General features: G+C 39.7%; 1 protein-coding gene across 1 annotated transcript in view; it reads right to left on the reverse strand.

The window, feature by feature from the left end:
- The window catches only part of XKR4 (XK related 4), a 211814-nt gene extending 190301 nt beyond the window's left edge, over positions 1 to 21513 (reverse strand). Inside the window, exon 1 of the mRNA XM_041473757.1 lies at positions 20666 to 21513. Coding sequence (XP_041329691.1) covers positions 20666 to 21513 — 848 coding nt within the window. The remainder of the gene's footprint in view (positions 1 to 20665) is intronic.
- Positions 21514 to 21624: the final 111 nt, after the last annotated feature.

A 21624-nucleotide genomic window follows, 5' to 3' on the forward strand; every position in this document is an offset into this window, starting at 1 on the left:
TCCTCCCCGTTCAGCAAAGCAATCTAAGACAAGAACTGCTAAAAACTCTCATGGTCTATCACAGTTTTACTTCTATTTAGAACTGCTTTAGCTTTAAGCACCAATTTTGAGATATTTAAACCCTAACTTTGAGAGGGAAGGCAAAAATGTACCTAATACTGAAACTCAAGTTGTTGACACACATCAGCAGATTTTCAGAAAAATCAAACTTGAAAGCTACTAAAGGCATTACTTAAGCTGAGACAGCCAACTCAACCTGTAAATCACAGGCTCTAAATCAAAGAGGTCTCCCAGGAAAAGACATAAAGTCTGTCCTTCTATCAGCCTGAAACTGACTTTTCATTATACTTCTAGAACTGTGCAAATAACAGATTTATTGTCTGTATGGGATAAAAGTCTCATGTTGGGAAAGGAAAGAAGCAGGAAAAGAAAAATATAATTATGTACTCTTGCATCAGCCTGGAACAAGTATGACCCAATTCATAAATGAAAGCACTAAATTCCAAAATGACAAGTTGCATTTTTAGCATTAAACTTTCCTCCCTAATGTGCAGGCATTTTCACAAAATTACTGGAATAAAAGATTTTTAAATTTGCCCCTTCTCAGCCAAAACTACTTACGAAATTCAACCTGACTCCATTATATTTCCCCAAATGACATTTTTCAAACTTATTTGGGGAGGAAGCAAAGGAGGGTGGGGAGGGGGAATTGCCTGGCTCCATCCTCTGCTGGTTTTTCTAATTGCATTTAAATGATCCGTGCAAGTGGTATCCTACGACTTCCCTGAGGGGTAATATTTCACAGTCTAGCTAATCTCACTATTGAAATGTGTCCTGTTTTTCAGCAAAAATTTCACTAGTATAAAGCACAACTGGAATAAGTTTTGTTGACTTTTAAAAGTTTTTAGGTTAGTTTTAAGATCAAGAAGTATATAAATACAGAATATCAGCAGACTGCACAAGTTTGGATGTTTTAGCAGGGCAAACTAATCTGCCTCCCAAGGTACTTCATGTCTATTCATGAGTCCAAGTCTTTTGGTCCAACAATATTTTGCTGTATCTGAATGAATGAAAGTTACCTCTCTAAAAAGAAAAGAAAAAAAAAAAACCAACAACAAACCAACAAAAACCAAACAGAAAAAGAAGTAATGTAAGCTCCAACTTTTTTTCACATAGCACACACTTAATACTTGATTTATTTAGTCATCTATTTCTCTGTCTCACTCATGGAACTGAATTTGTCTGAGTTTAGTAAGCACAGGCCAGATTCCTCATCTGCTTGTGTGTCTGCTTAGCACAGGTGGCATGGTGCTTGCAGGACCAGGGCTTTGTACACATCTCCTCACTGTGAGGGCTGCTGAAGCATTACTCACCAAACAAAAATCACAACTCTTTGGATGAAAAAAAAGTTCCACGGTTCTGCTGCTCTCAGTGATTGAGTAATCCCTTTTGCAGCTATTATTAGCAACCTTACTATACAACTTAAGGGCCTGATTCTATATATATATATTTTATTTTATTTTCCCCTAGCTTGACTAAGACACTATGTGCTTTGTGAATTTCTGAACTGGAGTCAGAAATCAAAGGTTAAAAATGGTTAAAGGGGTCATACACATTATTAAACCCATAGGGACCTCCTGGGAACCTAAAACAGGGGTGCCTCTGCCTGCAGACCGACGTGCAGGGTAATGTGCCACCCACCTCTTGTACTTTAAACTCGTTTGACACTCAGAAAAGTACTACCTAATTACTTAGGGCTGTGGCACTCTGCACAAGAGAGAAGGCACTGTAGACTCAGGCATGAGCATCTTTTTCAGATTTACTCAGTTTCTGAATCACCTAGCACCCAGATTTACATAACGCAAGGGAAAGGAGACACATCCACATCTGAGGTTAAAAAAACTCTAGTATCAACCAGTCAGCAAACACTACTGAACACAGTCTAAAGAAAGTGCTTCAACACTATTTGACGTATACCTGTGTCATTACAATTGTAGACAAGGAATATATATTCTGGCCCAGTGATGCAATACCACTGTTTCTCATTTAGTCTCATTCTCTGGCTGTCGTGCTTATTCTGTCGTGCTTATTCTGTAGCAGCAGGTAAGAGTGTTTCAAAGTATTAAAATTAAAATAAAGACATTTCCACAGCAACATGACATAATTTCCACATTTTAATTTAAGGATACTACAAATTCTGCGCACACAAAATTCACAAGCACCTCAGTTTGCAGGAACTGATGAAAGCACCCTGAAACCCCAAGCAGGCAGTCTTTCAAAGTGCAAGGCACAAGTAAAACACCTAGGCTAGCTTTTGTTTGGAGTAGTTTATCCCTACACATTGGATCTAAATGGCATAAAGTTACTCAATCTTCAGTGACAGCATTTCTTCCATCACTTTGCAGACACAGAATAAACACCTGTGTGCTCCCAGGGGATGAGCAACCAGTAAACTCTCACCAAGACTAGGTATCTAAACTGAGTATTGTACCTTTTGAAAAAACCTGGTCCTGTAGATATATTGTCATAGCAAAACTTAAGCAAGAATTTTCTGGCATGCCACAACATATGGGAAGCTCCAGTTTAACTGTGGTCTCAGGGTATGCCACAAATATACAAGCTGGAATCCTATTTGAGGAGATGTTTAACGGAAGCTTAAATCATTGACTCTGAAGTTTTTAAACCCCCTGATTTCATAGCATGTGACAATACATCTCTGTGGAGCAAAATTAAACTGTAGAAAGACTCAATTAGTTTTGACTGTATTTCTACCAGCAATTTTTTTTTATCTGCTCAGATCATGCCTGGAGAATAAACAAAATCCCAATATGCTCAGACTAGGCTGTGAAATGCAAACTTCTATCTGATATAAAATTCAGAATTTTGAAAACAAAAAGAGCTATAGTTTGGAAATTCTGGCAGAATGGTAATGCAGTGATTTAAACATATGTCTCCTGGATGAGAGGCTGAGAAGGAAGAGACTAACAGCAGGCATATAAGCTGTCAGTGTGCCATGAGCTTTGGTTCACCCAGTGAAGCCATGGCTGTGGCCACACAGTGCCCCTCATAATTCAGCTCCATTGGTTGTATTTAAACACACCTGCCAGTGAATTAATCCCTTTCATACTCTACAGTCTCTTGCTATTCCCCTTCCTGTCCAGCTCTACTGAAAACTTCCAGGGAGCATTACAAAATTTTCCTTGCCAGACAGAAAACATGCAACACACTTCCTTTCCCTATAAAATTCAGTAAAGTACTGGGAAAGTTCCCTGCTCAGTCTGGCAGTGCCAATCTTTAGTAAACCAACCCTGTTACACTTTATTTCTTTTGCCCCTTGTCCTTTAACTGTATGTCTTTATAAAAGTTTTTAAAGGAAAGAACACTTGTAGCACTTAGTCATAGATGGATAGTTGGTGAATAATTTTATTTCTCAGCTTCCTAAATATGTAGCTGTTCTCCAGTCTTACAGTGCCACATTTATATTAACAGATTAAAAACACAGATGCAATTCACCAGCTCTTTCAGTATTCTGGAACTGGAATTATTAATTCCTTTTGACTTTTCCAAGACCTCATTTACTGTTGCTTTCACTGCAGTAGTGGCTATTTCTGTTTTACTATAATTAACAACTCTTTGGATGTATATTTATATACACATATATATTTATATATTGTATATATTTATGTATACATGTATGTATTATATTTACTATCATCATATACATGATCTCTCTTCCCTTTACCACCTTGATAATAGAACTGTCTTTGCTGAAAAATTAGGGAAATTACCAAGTTTATCTAGATTATCTTTAATATCCCTTCTTGTAAAATAGCAGCGGTCTTTCTTCCTTTTTCTGTCCCTATTGCATAGCTGAAGAGTGTTTTGCTATTTGTTTTGGGTCTTTTTTCTGTAAAGGCCAGATGAGCTTGGTTTTGGAAAGTCTCACTTTTATCTTCAAACCTCTTGACCTCTGAGCCTCAGTGTTCCTTAAACAACAGGGAAGGAAAGGAGGCAAGGTAGTAAGCCATTATTTGCAGATTCCTAACTGTTGTAAACACACACTTTGTTTAAGAGCTACACCCTACAATTTTTTCTCCTTTTTTTTTTTTTTTTGACTTTCAGATTCCCTGCAGTGTTAGCATAATCAATTTCAAAGAAAATTATAATTTCTTTATATATTTGCAGGAGCAAATTTTTCTTACTAGGTGATTGCCTCAGTTATGAAATTTTGCTCTTTTGGGGAAAACAAAACAAAACAGAACAAACCATGTAGAAACTTCATTTCTTCAAGAAACATAAAATGAAATTATCTGTCATCATGCTGTTGAAAGTTATTCAGTGTTATCAGTCTTCCATAGTGTCCTCATTCCTTACTGAGAAATTCTAAAAGGTCTAAAATATCCCCATCAAAACCAGAACACTGTGACACATCCTAATACATTAGCTACTTGATGAAGACTCCACATGAAAACAACTGTGATGGTAACTAATATGTTGTACTCTCCAGTATCCATTCAAGCAGTTTAAATCCCCCACAATGGATAACATTTTCACAGATCTCTGGAATGCCTACTCTTCCCTTTTCACAACACTACTCCAGCCACCCAATGCTAGGCCAGGTAAATCACCTTTGCAGACCTTCTAAAAAATTACTTTTTAAACACACATATCCCACGCTTTCAATTTATCATATCATTAATACTCAGTAGAATACCAGCATGTCACTAATTTCAGTTCTCTTTTCTTAGTAGCCACAACATACAAGTCCCTATTTCCAGTCAAGAATTCACATGATTCAAGTCCTGCACAGGGGTTTCCACTTCTCTTTTCTTGCACAGGCTTTTGATGGGTCTGTATCCACGTTTCACCTTTTTACTTATGGACAACATTCAGCCACTGAACAGGTCAAGCACCATCCTAGGAGCAGTGTGTCATTGACATTTTATCAGCACCTTAGAGTTTTCTTTGCTAACCAAATTCCTGTTAACAATTCTAGATCCACTGTTCTCTCCTCATTTTCCCCATTTTCCTCCTTTTACACCTATTTTATACATACATATACATACATATATATATATATATATATATATATATATGTTTGAAGTCCTTCTTCCAGATGTGTCAGCACCAACCTGAGACCAGCTTCTAAGTCAGACAAGAATACATCTTTAGATGTCTCCTTCATCCAGCTGCACAATAATAGCTGATGCTTCAAAACACATCCCTTGTAGCCTCCTGAGTTATGTGCTGAACACCAGTGCTCCATTATGCACCCAATCTCTCATCCCACTGGAATATAAAGAAAATTTCTGAACATCTTAAAGACACTTTAAATCAAAGTAGAAACACAGCCACCACTGACCTAATGTTCCTTACTTCTATATGTCACTGACCTAATGTTCCTTGCTCCTTCCATGCATGCCATATGATCAGCAAACTGTTTCCAAAATGAAAATCTCTGGTGGAGTTCTGATGAAAGTCCAGGTTAACCAGGAAGTTAAATAAGACCAGCATTACATTCACATTCACAGTAATGAGCCAAAACCTGTGGCATTGCCTTTCCTCCAGGAAGCAGGGATTTTTATGAAGTTGGAATGGCTTCCCTTGAAGCATTCCTAAATCTACTCCGATTATAGTGGAACTTTGGAGAAAGAATTATCCAGATATAGTCTTCCTGGTGGGCAAACAGGTAGTGAGAGAAGTCCTGGCTATCTTTTTTACCTTATTGGCCAGATGAATTAGAGAACACTGTAGAAGTTTGAAAGGCAATTATTTTCTTCACAACAACACATGAAAACATGTTACTCCCCAGTCTCAGTTTCAATCTGCTATTTTTCTGTCGAAATATGGAAATATGGTCCTGGAATGCCTCTTATCACCAAGACAATTACAGGTCTCTTGGTATGATTTCATCACACATCTCTGTCATAAACATAGATAGAAGGCTACCTAGAAAGGGTCTTTCTAGAAGACACAGACTGTAGAGAACACAAAGGGCAAATGCATAACATTAAGCATTGTACTTAACATTTCTTGGTTGTAGGCATCCCTTGCCTTCCATACAAACCCACTTCCAAGGATAGAAGATAAATTGCTGTGGTTTAAATTATTATAGCCCCAAACCTTTGTAGGAGTGCCTATTGTTATTCAGCCAAAACAGAAGAAAATTTATGCCAAATTTGTGACAAACCAGTGTGAATACATTTGAGCCACTCCAGAAAAAGCAATGTATGAAAAGTCCCAATCTGAGTTCAGATATGACAGTTCTAGTAGTACATGATATGTCTGCCATTGATATACTACCAGTTTTACATTTTCCTATCAACAGGCAAAAGCATTAGAGTGAGAAGGAATTTGTCTCTTTTTCACCACATTTATGACTGTGAAAAAAACAAATCTTGCTCAACGAATAGCTACCACTCAGTGGTGTTGGGTTACTAGTGGGAATGGAAGGGGGGAAAAAAAACCAAAACAACTGACTCTTTGAAAAAGCAAAAGAGGTAAAACTTCCAGAAAGCATGTTATACTCAACTGATGGATCCCATGTGTCAGACAGTTCAGGAAGGGTAGGTTCAGCCTTTCACCCATGGGATAAATCAAAGGTAACTAATATACTGAAATACTGCCTCAAAATAATAAGTTTAAAAAAAAAAAAAGTTGCAAGTTTGTGAGATGCTAGTTAACAAGGTTCAGAGAAAATATTCACATGCTTTAAAGCTGGTCCTGGGCTACAATTTGGATTCAGAACACAAGCAAGCAAACTCTGATTTAGCATGTAATTAAGAAATCCTCTCTGAATTATGCAACTTTCATTCACTTCTTCAGAAGATATGAGAACACTGCAACCACTTGCCAAGTTTGATCCCAACATGCCATGGGGCAAATGGAGACCCTAAACTGTCATATTCTATTTAAATCTTATGTAGGCTAAAGTAAGCGCTATTGCTTGGTATATTAAATTACTACTAGTGTGTTGATAATTCCTCATGAACAATCTGTGATTCTGAATTATTTATTGAGGAGGAAGTGGCTTTTGAAGTGAACATTATTTGTCTCGAAGAGCTAGTGCTTGAATATGACAAAAATACTTGCCAAGAGAAAAAGGAAATTAAAGAAGATACTTCTACAGCTCAGAGTCCTGAGATTCTACCTTATTTTGTCACAGATTTCTTCTCTTTGTGAAGTCTATAGGCAAAACTGATGTTCATATTAAAAAAAAAAAAAAAAGAAAAAAAAAAGAAAAAAAAAGTGTGACAGCCTGTGTAAGGAAATTGCTTGTATCAAATCCCAGGTATATATACATTCAGTGATGGCAATTAATATAATTCCTAAATTATTCCCATGGCTTTGTGCTTCCTTGCTTTTAGAATCCACTACAGCTTCAAGGGAGCCACAGAGCAACCTTCCTCTGGCATCATGAGTGGTAGATCGCAGAATCAAAGAGCTTTGGCTTGTAGTGCAGATGAAGGACACTTAACAGAGCATGGAGTGACAGCAGCACAGAGAGAAGGACCCAATTCTCCCACTGGTCCTTCAAGTTTGCAGACAGACTTTTCAAAGCCTTGTCCCCTTAAAAGACTTCACAGGTTTTTGAGGATGGGGAATTGAAAGCACAGACGGAGCAGTGACAGGCTCCCACATAGTAAAGATAAATCCAGTGTGAGACATTCTCCATTATGGCCAAATTAGAATTTCATTGCTCGAAGATGTAGTATCAAAATAAGATGCATTCTTGAGTCATAGTGGCAATATTTATACCCAAAACAATTGCTTGAAATGAGCATAAATCCTGCTGTCTTCTTCATATCTATTAAGGTTGCTGTTCATGAAGAATTCTCATAAAGAATGATTTATGAAAAGCCATTAGAAGACATATTTTTGTCGTTTATTTATTTTCAAATAGTTTATATAGAGTAAGCATGCATGAAAACATTTAGTAAATTTTCTGTGAACAGATTTGAATGTTGAGTTTATTCTTATTTCAAGGTTATTCTTAGTTTTCAAGGTGCCAAAGTTAATTTCTTTGACAACCAATCCTTTGTTCCTACTAATTAGAAATATCCAAAACAATTTGCTATTTAAATCATATGTCATTGCTTCTGATCCTTGATTGGATGAGTAATGAAATTAAGTAAGACCCATATGAATTGTGAATATTACTACTGAATATGTAATTAAGGTTTTGATTAATATTCTGGCACTCGGGCTTAAAATACACCTTCCATAAGTATTTGCACTCATAAAGCTCAAGCTGGAGAAATCAGTACAAGTCATTAACACAGTCAAACTGAATTCATAAGTGAACTTCAAAAGAATACTTGTAAGGTTTTTCTTATGATGACGAGTATGTACAGTGTCCTTTTAAGTTTGACTCCTACATTAGTGCTAGCTGTCAAATAAAGCTATTGGTCATATTTTCTCCTTAGGTGCTGGTATAATATTAAAAACTAGGGATATAGGTTTTGCTGAGGTATTGAAAATATTCCGTGTTAATACACGCTGATTATGTAAATGCCGATTGTTTCAAAGTTCAATGAATCATTTTGTGGATATTTAAAATCCTTTAAGACATAGAATTACATTTAAAAACTTGAAATTTTATGGGTTTTTTAATGTAATGCAACTCCATTTCCCACCTAGAGAATGCATTAGGAAAATGCATTACATGTTTCATGTAATTACTGAAATATACTTAATTAGGGTGACAGTCAATATTTTTCAAAATATTCTTTCCATCCAATACATTCTGCACTTCAAGAAAGCCAGAGTACCTGATACTTTAAAAATAGAAAGATATGAAAGCATAATTTCTTTTATTTTTGTTTTATAAATCTCCCATTTGTAAAACAACATAAGAATTAATGATAGCCACATATTAACATGAATTCTGACGCAGTATGGTATTCCACACACCTGTCCTAATAAAAGATAGACTTGTAGAAAAATTCTGGTTCTTAGCAGAGAATGGGTTGACTCCCTTGTGAGTCCATAGTGTGTAATAAAGATATGGGCAGTGTAAAGAGTGCTAGATTCAAGAAAAAGGACTGAGTCTAGGTCTGAAATTGATTTTGGGATGAATTAGGAAAGGCACTTCCTCAAAAATACTCCTCTATCTTAAACATGTGCTTAAACCACCAGAAGTAGTAGCAACTCCTCATTACTTCTATTTCAGAAGTATCCCCAAACCTGCACATAATATCATCCTCCTGCTGTTCTAGGAAGTTTTTATAGGAACAGGAGAATCCTGTTCCAGGTTGCCACCTTTTCAACATGGCTGAGGCTGGAGGCTGTTAATAAGCTCTGCTGCAAGAGCAGAGGACACACAGAGATTAAAGATTTTCTCTGGGCTGTCTCAGGCAAGTCCCACTTGAAGAACCTTCAATGACCCAATTCACAGTTTGGTCAGGAGACCAGCATTCTCTCTCTTAAGGAGCTATACTTTTCACTGATGAAAGCAAAGTATCCATAAACTCACAAAACAAGCCAAAATCCTCAGTCCACCTGACAGCACACGAGTAACAGGTACAAACTGAGAAGGGAATGAGTCCATTTCAACTACAGTCTTCACAGTTCCTGGGATTTTGTGTTCTGCTTCTCCAAACCAACCATCAGGGGCTGAGTAAGCCTCTTATAAGACAAACTCAGGAGCTGATGGGTTCCTGACTTATTTTGCACTCTATGCTCGTTTTCTCAGAAACTTTCTTGATTTAATCCAACTACGAAGAGAACAGTCCCAATAACTAATTAATTCTCTAACCCAATTGGATTATTAATGGAGTAGCTCTTTCACAGAAGTGACACAAAGAGAATGAAGACAGGTTATAGAAAAATGTACGTGTCCAAAATTTATTTTTTAGGTACATAAAAAAAAAAAAAGGAATAACATTCTTAAAGACTAAACACAGCCCTTCATTCAGAAAGGTAATTTTCATACAATGTTATCATGAGTTCTTAATTTGCCTGTGTGGTAAAAGTTGCTAACAAATGGTTGTTGACTGTAAATGCAATCCCTCCTTTTGACACATGCATTAGCACACTATTGTAAAAGTTCAAAGCCGTTATTATTGAGTTCTCTCTGCCACATTAATTATCCTCTGCACTGTATTTGGCTTCACTTGGGTAATTCTTCTGTAAGTACCCAATCTTAACATATCCATTTAATATTCCATGAGCTCTGTTTACATTCATGCTTTTTTCAATAATTCTGCATTGAGTCCAGTTTCCACCAATACTACAGGTAATGTTCTATCCTCAGCTTATTTGTCTGCTATCACACACTCATGTCATTGTTTCTGAAGCTGAAGTGTCCAGTGCTTGGAAGCTTCAGGTTGAAGTTGATTCTAGCTTCTCCACTCAGTTTAGAAAAATTCCTAACCCTTAGGACAGTTTCCCACAGCATGCTGGATCCAGTTTAAAAAGCAAAGTAACAAATAAGGAAAACAGCTCAAAAGATGAGGGGATGAGCTAATCTGAAGCAGCAAAAGTAGTAGGTGAAGGAAATGAGGTGAAGGACACAACTTCTTTAAAGTTATGTAGTATATTCTGGGTGTAATAAGCATAAGACCTTATGGAAAGAAATCTTTAAAATATTAAAATCTTACTTTAATAGCTCAATACTGTCCATTATAGAAAGATGCTCATGTTTTCAACATATTTAACTTAAAACCTGTTTTGGCAGACACATTGAAATGATAATTGATTTTGAATTGTTTCTACTTAGATAATTTTCCTTCTATCTCAAAGCATATTGCAAAAATAAGGCTTCATAATATCCATAGACTAGACCGCAAATATGGACTAGATAACTAAAGAATAACATCTTCAGAAGTATGTTCTGCTTTTGGCTACCCAAACTGAGCCTTCAAATATCCTTCTCTTTTAAGAAAAAATAATATAAAAAACTCCACTCCAATTGAAGTAAAAGGGAGCTGCAGTTCTTAACTTATGAAACACAGACTAAAAGCAACCAAAAGCCAACAAAAAATTATGCATACTGAAAAGCTGGGCTCCACTTGCTGTGGAGCTTGAGGTGAGTTGCGAAATGAGAAGCTGGAACATGAAGATCGGGTTTTATTTCAGCCATTAAACTTCTGCTTATGGTCATAAAAATCAACTACAAAAATGGTATCAGGAAATCAACTCAGACCAAGAACCAGGAGCTCAAACAATTTTTAAATTGCAGTTTTAAAATTGTTATTTCATTCACTTTTGCAAGAAATGGCAGAGAAAAAGTGTGGAACTACTGGGTGCATACATCAAAACCAGCTTTTTTCTATCTCTTTTTCTAAGTTTGATTACATATGACAAAGAAAGGTTGATGAAAAAAATGAATAAAGCAATCCTTCAGCTAATTCAGGTCACCTGGAGCTAGTCTGTAAGTTTAAGCAGGCATTTGCATGTATATCTGTATGATGGTGCTCTTTGTGGTTATACTATACATGAAACATGAATGTTTGTAAACAGAAATACTGGTAATGTACTTTTAGGGTAAGAGAAAGAGAGAAGTTTAAAGGGTGGGAAATGGTAGAAAAAAATAATTAAACCTTAAAGAAGAAAGGGAAATCTGTTTTTGATCCCAGTACGAGGCCTTATTACGTCTTCCCATGTGTCCTCACAACAATGACATTTCTCTGTCAGTGTTATGTCACAAGTCCAGCAGAAAGGGCAGTAAATGTCCCCATCCAGCCTTGCCTAAGCATCAGTGCAGAAACCAGTCAGGGAGACAAGAACTGACCCCTCGCAGCTGGAAAGGGCAGTGGACTCAAATCTCCTAAAACCTGAGCAAATACTCTAATCACAAGGGACCTTTCTCCAGTACTATAAAACAAGGCTGAGTCTGCAATATTTTTTGGGGATATAAGCTTGTCATTGCTCATAAAGCAGATTTAAACAATGCTTGCCAACTGGATCCACTTAGGGATTTTGGTGCCACTGCAGCCTAACATCTGGTTTGCAATGGGCTCAAATGAGGAGGAACTCAGGCTGTGTGTGCTGGGGAGGTTCTGGACACAGCCAAAAGGCAGGAATACAAGCCTCTAGGCAGCTTTCAAACTGAACATTATGGTCCGTGATGTTTAAGTTCCTTAACTAACTTCATACAGAATCACAGAATAACAATGTTTGGGGTGGGAAGAGACCTCTGGAGACCATCCAGTCCAAGTCCTCTGCTACAGCAAGTTCACAGAAGAAATTGCACAGGATCACATTCAGGCAGGTTTTGAATACCTACAGAGAAGGAAAATCCACAAACTTTTTGGGGAGCTTGTTCCAGTGCCTCACAGTAAAATAGCTTCCCTCACAAGACTGTTAGGCCAAATTTTCTAGGTCATCTTTTCAGGTTTATATGCCTGAAGAAGACCTAAATTCTTCTTTCAGAGCAAAGTCCTATTACAGATCTGTCTCACAGAAATATTTCCATATAAAGTGAGACTATAAAGGTTAGGGTTGAAGAATAATAAGAAAAGACACAACTGCATCCATGTCCTTCCTTTAGATAAAAGCCCACACACATTTATAATGACAAAGCTTATCATTCCACACAAGCCACTATTAAAATGTGAAAATATCAGCATAGTGGCTTTCATTGCTTTCTATGCATGTATAGATCTCTCTACAGATAGCTGATGTCTGGTTCTTTATATTTAAAGGTACTCTCCTTGGTCCTGCAGGAAGTAATCTACTGATCCTATGTACTGTCCATGGGAAAGCACCACTCAAAGTTGGCAGGACCCTAGAATAGATCAGATCTTTATGTGAAAACATCCCATTAAAGCGAGTAATGTTGAAAACTGTGGCAATGCTAACCTTCATTTTTAAGGGCAGAAACTAATCTGATATATAACAGCTGATAGAGATGAGGAAAACTGTCCATCCAACTGTAGGTTAATTCACTTTTTATTCACCATAAAACATCTGCATCTTTTTTCTAAAGCAGCCAGCACCATCCTTGGTATATTAGTCTCATCTAAGTCACACCTTCCAATTTCAGGAGAACAAAAAGTAGATACTCTCCCTCTCATATCATTACCTCCTAAAATTCCCTTGAAAACATCTCACAAAACAGTCTGGCTCCATGTGCTCCAACTCGTGACATCAAATCCTTTGTGACTGATAACATTAACCACCCCCACTGATTATCCCTGCCAATCAAAAAGATTTATACAGCTCACCACACAAGCCTTTTACCATGAACATACTGAGCAGCACAGGCTTGTTGTCAAAGGAAAAGTAATGAAAATAATAACATAATATAGCAATTATTTTATCTTGGGGGGAAAAGTACATTATAACCCATTTCAGCCATTCAGGCAGGGAAACAGAATGAGAAGGAGAGTGATAAGAAACCACTTCAGCAACCAGAGCCCACAGGGAGATGATAATTCATGTTATGGTTGTCAGAAAATTCAGGTAAAATATCTTGGAAAAATATATATCCAAGACCTATTATTTTTTAATTCTAAAATTTATGAAAAGATGTTTTAGAGTACTTTCTTTCCTGTCAGCTTATGCCAGACTGATATCTCACATTTTTATTTGTCATTGTTCAGATGACTACTCACTGCAGTGAGAGTTTATCTAGCATTTTCTCAGCGTATCTTACATTTTTACTGTGAATTTTCCCAGATATAGAACTCTTCTGTTTGCCTGCCTACTTCTACAGTTTCTCAAGCAGTCACTTAGGAAATTATTCAAACAATTCCTCTTTGGTCAGTGGCTGAAAGGAAACAAACTGGAGTTAGTTATATAGTTAGCAGTATTAACTGATATTCCCATGCCTTTTCAGAACCTTCTTCTTTTTCTACATGCTCCATCATGTGCTCCTTAATATCAGCCTCCTTTCATTTTAAAAATCAAGTAAATCAAAGCAGTTATTTTTATAGCCTGTTTGCCCCTTCCACACCTATATCCACTCGACACAATGCACACAACTGACAGCTGTGCTAAAATTGACAAAAAAGGCACCACTTTGTAAATGTACTTAAGCAAACAAAAGTTTTTTCTTGAAGTGCAAGCAAAAGAGCTATTGATTTTGTCTGTGCCTGACAAATTCGTCCCAAACAACCTGTTTACTGAAAATGTAAGTCATTGCTGTGATTTATCTGCTATACATTAAAAGCTACTTAATTGGAACAGGGAGACAGAAGAACAAGGTAACACCAAGTGACAGAAGAATTGATTTAATTTTAGTTTTATTACAGTTTTTGTATCTTTGTGGTCAAGTGAGTTCTTATGGACTAATATTAACAACTAAGCCAGCTGACAAAGAGAATACTCTTCTGAACGAGTCCGACTGTGATGTAAATAACCTGACAAATGAAGGAGGATCACTGAGGCTACACATTATGCTGTGGTGTTACACTTTCTTGCTTTCCCACAAGAGATGTGGACATGCAAACTGATCTTTCAGAAATAAGGATTTTTTCTGATGTAAGTAAGAGAAATTTTAACAATAAAAACCAACACCAAAACAATAACAACAACAACAAAACAAACAAAAAAGAAACCTCATCTGGTTGAAGAACCTTCTGCAAGGTTATAACATTTAGAAACAAGTTATGATGTGATGCATTTCTTTCAATTCATGGTATGTACATACAGACATTTGTTCACAGCACCAGAGGACTCTAAAACAATAACTATATATGGTAACATGAAATCCTCTGTAACACCAATCCCTGTAATCTTACCAATTTTCCACTCTTGGAAAAAGGCAAATATAAATTCTTTCCATATATAAGTTTCTAGAAAGCATTCTGTGTATAAAATATTAGTTTTCCTACTAAGCCAATTGTATGATCAGAAATCAGTGCTTAAGCAGTCGTTTGAAAATCTGAAAACTTATGTAACTGATAAATATTCTCTACAGAGAGAACGCTTGTTAATTATTAAAGTACAATATCTTTCTTCTAAAGTACATCAGCATCTTTTACACATAGCTAAAGTTATTAGAATAAACTGAATACCAAATCTGATTTGTATGCAGACTTGTAAGAGATTTTTAAGAACATAGTAAAGCTTCATTCCTGTGTTTCAAAAAGAAAAAATGAAAGGCACAGACTTCATCTACATACAAGTATCTTCAGAAAAGAGAACAAAAAATAAAGCAAAAAAGGGAATGAAAAGAGTCAAAAATTTTGAATATTTATTCTGATGAATATATTACCAAGAGTTTAAATGTGGTCAGGCCACTTACAGGGTGGGCTGTCCCTTCTAATCCTGCTGAAAGGGGAAAAAACCACAACTTTATTTCCTGTTTCTGACAGCCCATAACCTTTCTTGAGACCTAGAGACACAGCAAGCAAAATAGTTGATCAGTAGGATTTTAACTCAAGCACTGCAGTAACTCAATAAAAGAAATATGGCATTGCTGAGTGGCAGCATTTCGCTACACTAAGAGACAGATGGGGAGGATATGCAATAATCTTGTCTAGGAAATGGTTATGATTCATAAATTTGGACTCCATGTGACAAATTATCTGACAGATTTCAAAACAGTGAGAAAAACTGGTGTCAAATTGAGATATTATCACATCTTAGTGTGAAGTCCAATGGCAGCTGGAATTATTGACCACATAACTACACCAAACTCCTACATCGCTACTGAACAAAAGTGTCAAAAACTACTATGTAGATCAAAAGTGTGGAAAGAAATGAACCTATTTAAGTTTGGAGTCAAACTAAGACTGATGATGTTTTTCTTAATTTGAACTACCTTGCTGGCACTTCCAGTTTAGGGGGTCAGTCACGCTTAACGGTGAGAACCTGAAGAATTCGTCAGGATTTCTCACATGCAGGGCAGACACCCTTTTCCCTTTTTTTTTATTGTTGGTTTGTTTGGGTTTTTTACTTCTAAGAGTGTCAAGTTATTGCAGAAGTGAAGTTTATGACCATAAGCAATGACATTTCTTTGGCAGATGATCCAGACCTGTGAAAAATGTTTCCACAGGGCACCAGAGAAATTACAACTCACCCTGGTCTCAGAATCCAACATCACCTTTACAATCTTGCCACAACTCCTTTTTTTTCCAAATAAGAACCAGGAAGGATGGGGGAAATAATGGCTTCTTAGTACTACACATGAACAGATATAGCCAATCCATAGCATCATATGTCAGGGAAGAGGATCCACTTAGGAGCAGACACCTGTCCTGGACAATGCCACCAGGAAGGACAAGTAAGTAACTTGGTGTGTCCTCCTCCTTCTCTAGGTGGTTTCCCATAGAGCTAGGAAGTCTCAGTCAAACCCCCTGACTCTGTTGAGAGGGATATACTTAATCATCTCAGTATTGCTTCAGCTATCCAGAAATAATTTTACAGGGTAATTTCCAGTCCTATCTTTTCAATGATTCACCCTTCCTCTGGCCTTGTTAGCTACAGAAACTTGACAGTTCCCTTTCAGGCACTTTGACTGCAGCCTTTCAGACAAAATGACAGACACTGTGGGAACTCCCAAGCACTCTGAGCACCAAGGCAGCCTGATCACAACACCCTGCTGCAAGGCACAGGAGCTGTCTCAGGAAGCTACTTCTTGCTATCCAGACACCACAAGATGGGCACCAGCAAGTGCTCCAGTCTCATCCTGCTCTTCACCCAACTTCCCACCCCCACTTCTCCCAGGGCTGACTGATCCCTTCACCCAGCTTCAGGAGCATGGCTATCTGAATCCTACCAGACCAAGGGAACCTCAGCCAGAACTTTTTTTAAGGAAATGAACCAGCTCTACAGATGACAGGTGAACACTATGATCTCTTACATCCAGTCACCAAGTCCTGCCATCCACAGCAAAATCTGAAAATCATGGCTAAGCCTGTGAAGTTTAGGGAATCAAAAGGATGCTCAAGGGCAGTGGTTACACATTCTCAGGCTGGGCTCATAGGGCAATAGCTTATCTGAATCCTACTGGCCCATATACCTCCACGGAGGTCATTACAGACTCCAAATTTAAGCATCTTCTTTCATTTTTCCTTTCAATGGGATAGAAGCACCCTGAGTATTGCATCCTCCTTGTAACCCTCAGAGTCTACTAATAATAAGAGAGGTCTCACACATCACCTGCTTTGGAGTAGAGGGTTCCGTAGTGTGATTTCCATGGTGAAACACTGGTAAAAAGCAGAACACACTGGAAGTATGGATAAGGAAACATATCTGTATCTATTTCTGAAGGCAGAATCTCATCAGCGATCACATTTCACCATGAAATTAGCTGCCAACAAATGCCTAGTTCCTGCACTCTGCTGTGGCAAGCAGATCCTCAGTGAATTTTAAAATTCACTGGAATTTTAAAAGGTGGCTACTGCAATCAGGAAGTCCATGAACAGCCACGCCTCAGAGGAAAAAAATTATATTTATATATATATATATATATTTTTTTTTTTTTAAAGGAGCCATTTGATATTCCAAAGTTTTTTTGGGGGGAAGCTACACCAATTTCAAAAGAAAAAAAAAATCACAATTTTATTCAGAACTGATTGGCAGCTTAGCTGCTCCTGCAGTTCCCCTTTTTCACACTCAAAGAATAAAAACTGTTTTAGCAATTTTAGATTGCCTACTTCTAGAATTGTTTCATTCCACATTAAAGACCTCATTCATTTCCCATTAGCACATTTTAGTTAAAATTAACACATAATAATTTTCAATGATCTTGCTTTCAGTATGTTTGTAAACAAAATATTAATCTCAGAGGAAATGCTTTGAAATTGTTAAAAGTCATTCTGACAGAATTAATTACTAAAAACACATTTTTACAAATTTTTTATTTAATTCAAGATTATTAAGAGCACTGGGATCATCAGTTGTACTGCTCTTTCCTCAGGATGGTTTCCTTAAATAAGCAGTTGACATCATTGCCCCCAAAACCTTTGGCAATGAGACAAATAAAGGGAAATTGAAGACCTCAGGATTCAATTAATTTTAAGAGGAGACAGAAGACAACAAATACCACGTGAAAACAGAATGATCACCAATTTTAGTAGCTTGAGAATCAGGCACAAGCAAACTTTTCCCTCAATCCCTGATAGAGAAATGAGAGACATATTACTGTCATTTTTACTTGTGGGAGATTCAGTGCAATAAGTAACAGAAAATTTAAATGTAGCTACAGGACAGCTTTAACCAGGGGCAAAAAAAAAAAGGAAAAATGTGAAAGCTAAGAAGAAATATAATGAGAGGCACAGAACAAAGGGTAACAGGTTTTGTCACTTGTTGGGATGGTGATCCCAGCACATGTGCACCTGTGGTGCCCACACAGCCAGCATGGTCTGTTCAGCTGTGTCAAAGAAGGAGTTAAATCTCCAAACACAGGCAACTGGAAAACACTTTAGATCATCTTTCAGCCCAAACAGCTTGAGCTATTTGCTCAAGGCAGTACCAATGTTACACTGCAGAGTAGAAGTTCTGGACTATTAAGTGTCTGATTAGAGATACTCTTTCCAGAAAATTTCTACAGATCATGCTAGTTCTGACATCATGCTTATGTACAGAGTTTCTCAGGGTTTGATGCAACTTTTCTCTTTGGGGCTGATTATTAGCTGTAGACGTCTCCAAAGGCTCTCCCTAATCAGGAATATATGTAGGGAATTAAAATTGAACCACTTTAATCAATTATGAAGTGCTGATATGAAACACTCCATATTGCTGACCTTATAACTTCTAAGTTTGTGGGAAACTGCAAATAAACACTACAAAGTTACTGAGAGACAGGCAATTTGATGGCTCTGTTTCACTGAAAAAAATAAAAAAAGTGTAACAGGCTAAACCATAAATAATGTCCTAACATGCCTCATCAGTGTAATATTCTGGTAGTCCTACACTGTTGCACATAAAACATGAAGAAAAGCTGCATATGATCAAAAGAGACTCATCTAGCTTTAAATATAGAGAAGTAGGTGCTTTTGCAAGGAGGAAATCTTATGTTAAAAGACGCTGTGCTTCATCAAAAAGCAAGCAGCTGGAGAGCTCTAAATCCCGGACACCTCATCTGACAGAAGTGCTGCACAGTATTGGATCCCACCCTGCTCCACCCACAACCCTCCCTGCTCTTTGTGTTCTCCAATACAGAGTCATGACACCAGACCTCGTAAAACTCTTTCCTCTATCACTCAGCATAATCCACACTGTTTGACTTCTATCTGTACGAATATCAACACGAATTTCTAAGGACAATTTAAGCCACTGTACTTACTTTCTACCTCTGCAGGGTGGGGACTAAACATTACACAAAACCCATCACATTCAGAAAGTCCTAGCCTTAACTTGTGTTAAACATCTCTGAAGGTAGAAGATAAAGGAGCATAAAGGCATTCAAGGTTTGAAACAAAGCATCACTTTTTGTTCAAAATTCTGCTTCCCTTTCAAGCCATGTCATTGTTAATATGAGCACACCTGTAACTTTTAGTTAGTTTCACAAGTTTGGAAAATTGAGTTTGTTACCATGAATCAAACACTCTGGAGAGCAAAAGGTACTTAGTCGTGGCATTCCAAGATCTTTGGTCAACTATCTTGGACTCCTTGATGCTTAAGGGCTACAAGCAGAACTGAGCTGCACTGGAAATTATGTTGACAGAGCAAAAGACAGACTTTGCCCAAAAGGATGAGACAGATATTAAAAGAATCAGCATTAGAAGTTTACAGTAACAACAAATTAAACTCCCTAATGAAATAGTTATGAAAAGTCCTGAGTGTTTCCAAAACAGAAGGATGACATAATTTCTTTCCATCCATCAGACAAAAAAAACCACAGAAGGTATTTTCCACTGTTGCTGTAGCGCACTTGCCCTACTGCATGACCTTCTTCAACACAGCATCTATCTTCCTAAATTTTATGTGAAAGTTTTACCTCTTTATACACTCTGCCTTCTGAACTCTGCACTTTTCAGGCAGAACTAAATGTATTTGCAGGACATTCAGCCTCCATATGACTCTTTCCCAGAAATTTGCTAAAACTGAAGGAAAACTTTACTTTTGAAAACTATGATGTCATCTTCTTTTCCAGCAAGTGTCTTTCCCAACCCACTTCAGCACATCCTTTCCATAACGCACAGCACGTCGCTTGCAGATGATTTTGAGAACTGCTACTCAAAACTTTGATTTAGAAGACATTCAAGTGAATACATCACGTATATAGAAAATGGATATGCATAGCAAGGAGATGACTGTTTGTAGCATATGTACACATAAATCTCAAAACACGGCATCAGAGCGTTACGGGAAAGTAAGTCTTCCCTGCCAGTGAAGTTCCCTGCTGGCGGCAACGGTGTGCTGGCCGCATGCGAGGAGACCAGGAGATGTACGTTACAGGGGTATGTCCTCTTTTCCCCACCGGTTCCCTTATTTTACCGAGCCTCCGGCGCAGGTTTCCCAGGAGGTTCTGGGCACCTGGCGCTGCGCGGGCTGGAGGCAGCCGGGCGCCTCCCGGGGCGGTCACCTGTGCAGCACAGGACGCTCCGGGACCCGGGGGGCTCCCCTCGGCACCCGGCGCTCGGTCAGCCCTGCGGGAGCCCGGTCACCCCGACGGCCCGGCGGGCCGGGGCGCGCTGTCCCCACGAGGCACCCCGAGGCGGGGCTGGCGGCCGCTCGCCGGGCGCAGTCCCTCCCGCGGCCGGGCGTGCTCCCCCGTGGCCAGGGGCTCAAGCCCCGGCCCTCGCACCACCCTCGCCCTGCTCCTCACCTCCAGACCTGCCCCAGCTGCAGGATGTGGACGAGCGACTGCAGGAGCCAGATGCAGAAGGCGCAGGACGCGGAGCGGCCGCCGCCAGCGCGGGGACCGGCGGGGCCGCTGCCGGCGGCGTGGCTGCTGCTGTTGCTGCTGCTGTTGGTGGCGTTGCCCTTGCTGGCGGTGGACGCCTGTCTCTGCGGCGTGCTGGGGCGAGCGGCGTCGATGTCCGCGGCCGCGGAGCCGCTGCTCACCAGCAGCTTGCTCTCGGCGGCGGGGCAGTGCCCGGCGGCGGCGGCGGCGGCGGCACTGTCCTCGGTGCTGAAGTCGTGCGCGAACCAGCGGAAGCTGAAGACCTGCACGGACAGGGAGCCTAGCAGCACGAAGAACAGGGTGAGCCCGAACCACCAGCGCTGGCCCCGCAGGTAGTAGTCCACCGCCAGCCAGATGTCGGTGCCCACGTCCGCGAAGTACACGGCCAGGGCGGCCAGGATCCAGAGGCAGTCCCACAGCGAGTAGCGCCGCTGCTCCCTGCCCAGCCGCAGGCACAAGGAGGACGAGCCCCCGCCCGAGCCCCGGGAGCCCCCGCCACCGCCCCCTCCGCCGTCTCCTCCTCTGCCGCCGCTGCAGCAGCAGCAGCAGCACCGGGAGCCGCCGCCCGAGCCGTCCCCGCCGCCGCCGCCGCTGCAGCACCCGCCCCCGGGCGCCTCATCGTCGTCGCTGCCGCCGCCCGGCCCGGAGCCGGCGGGCAGCCCCGGGGCCAGCGCCTGCACGGAGCCCGAGTGCTCGGAGTTCTGCAGCGGCGTGAACGCCACCTCGCCGCCCTTCTTCATCTTCCGCCGCCCGTCCGACTTCGCGGCCATGATGCCTCTCTCAGCCCCGCTGGAGAGCGAGCGGGAGCAGCGAGCGCTCCTTTATCCCGCGCCTCCTCCTGCTCCTCCTCCTCTGCCTCCTGACTCCTGCCTCCCGCCCTC

Source organism: Pyrgilauda ruficollis, unplaced genomic scaffold, assembly GCF_017590135.1.
Source record: "Pyrgilauda ruficollis isolate IOZ18807 unplaced genomic scaffold, ASM1759013v1 scaffold30, whole genome shotgun sequence".
NCBI classification, from domain to species: Eukaryota; Metazoa; Chordata; class Aves; order Passeriformes; family Passeridae; genus Pyrgilauda; species Pyrgilauda ruficollis.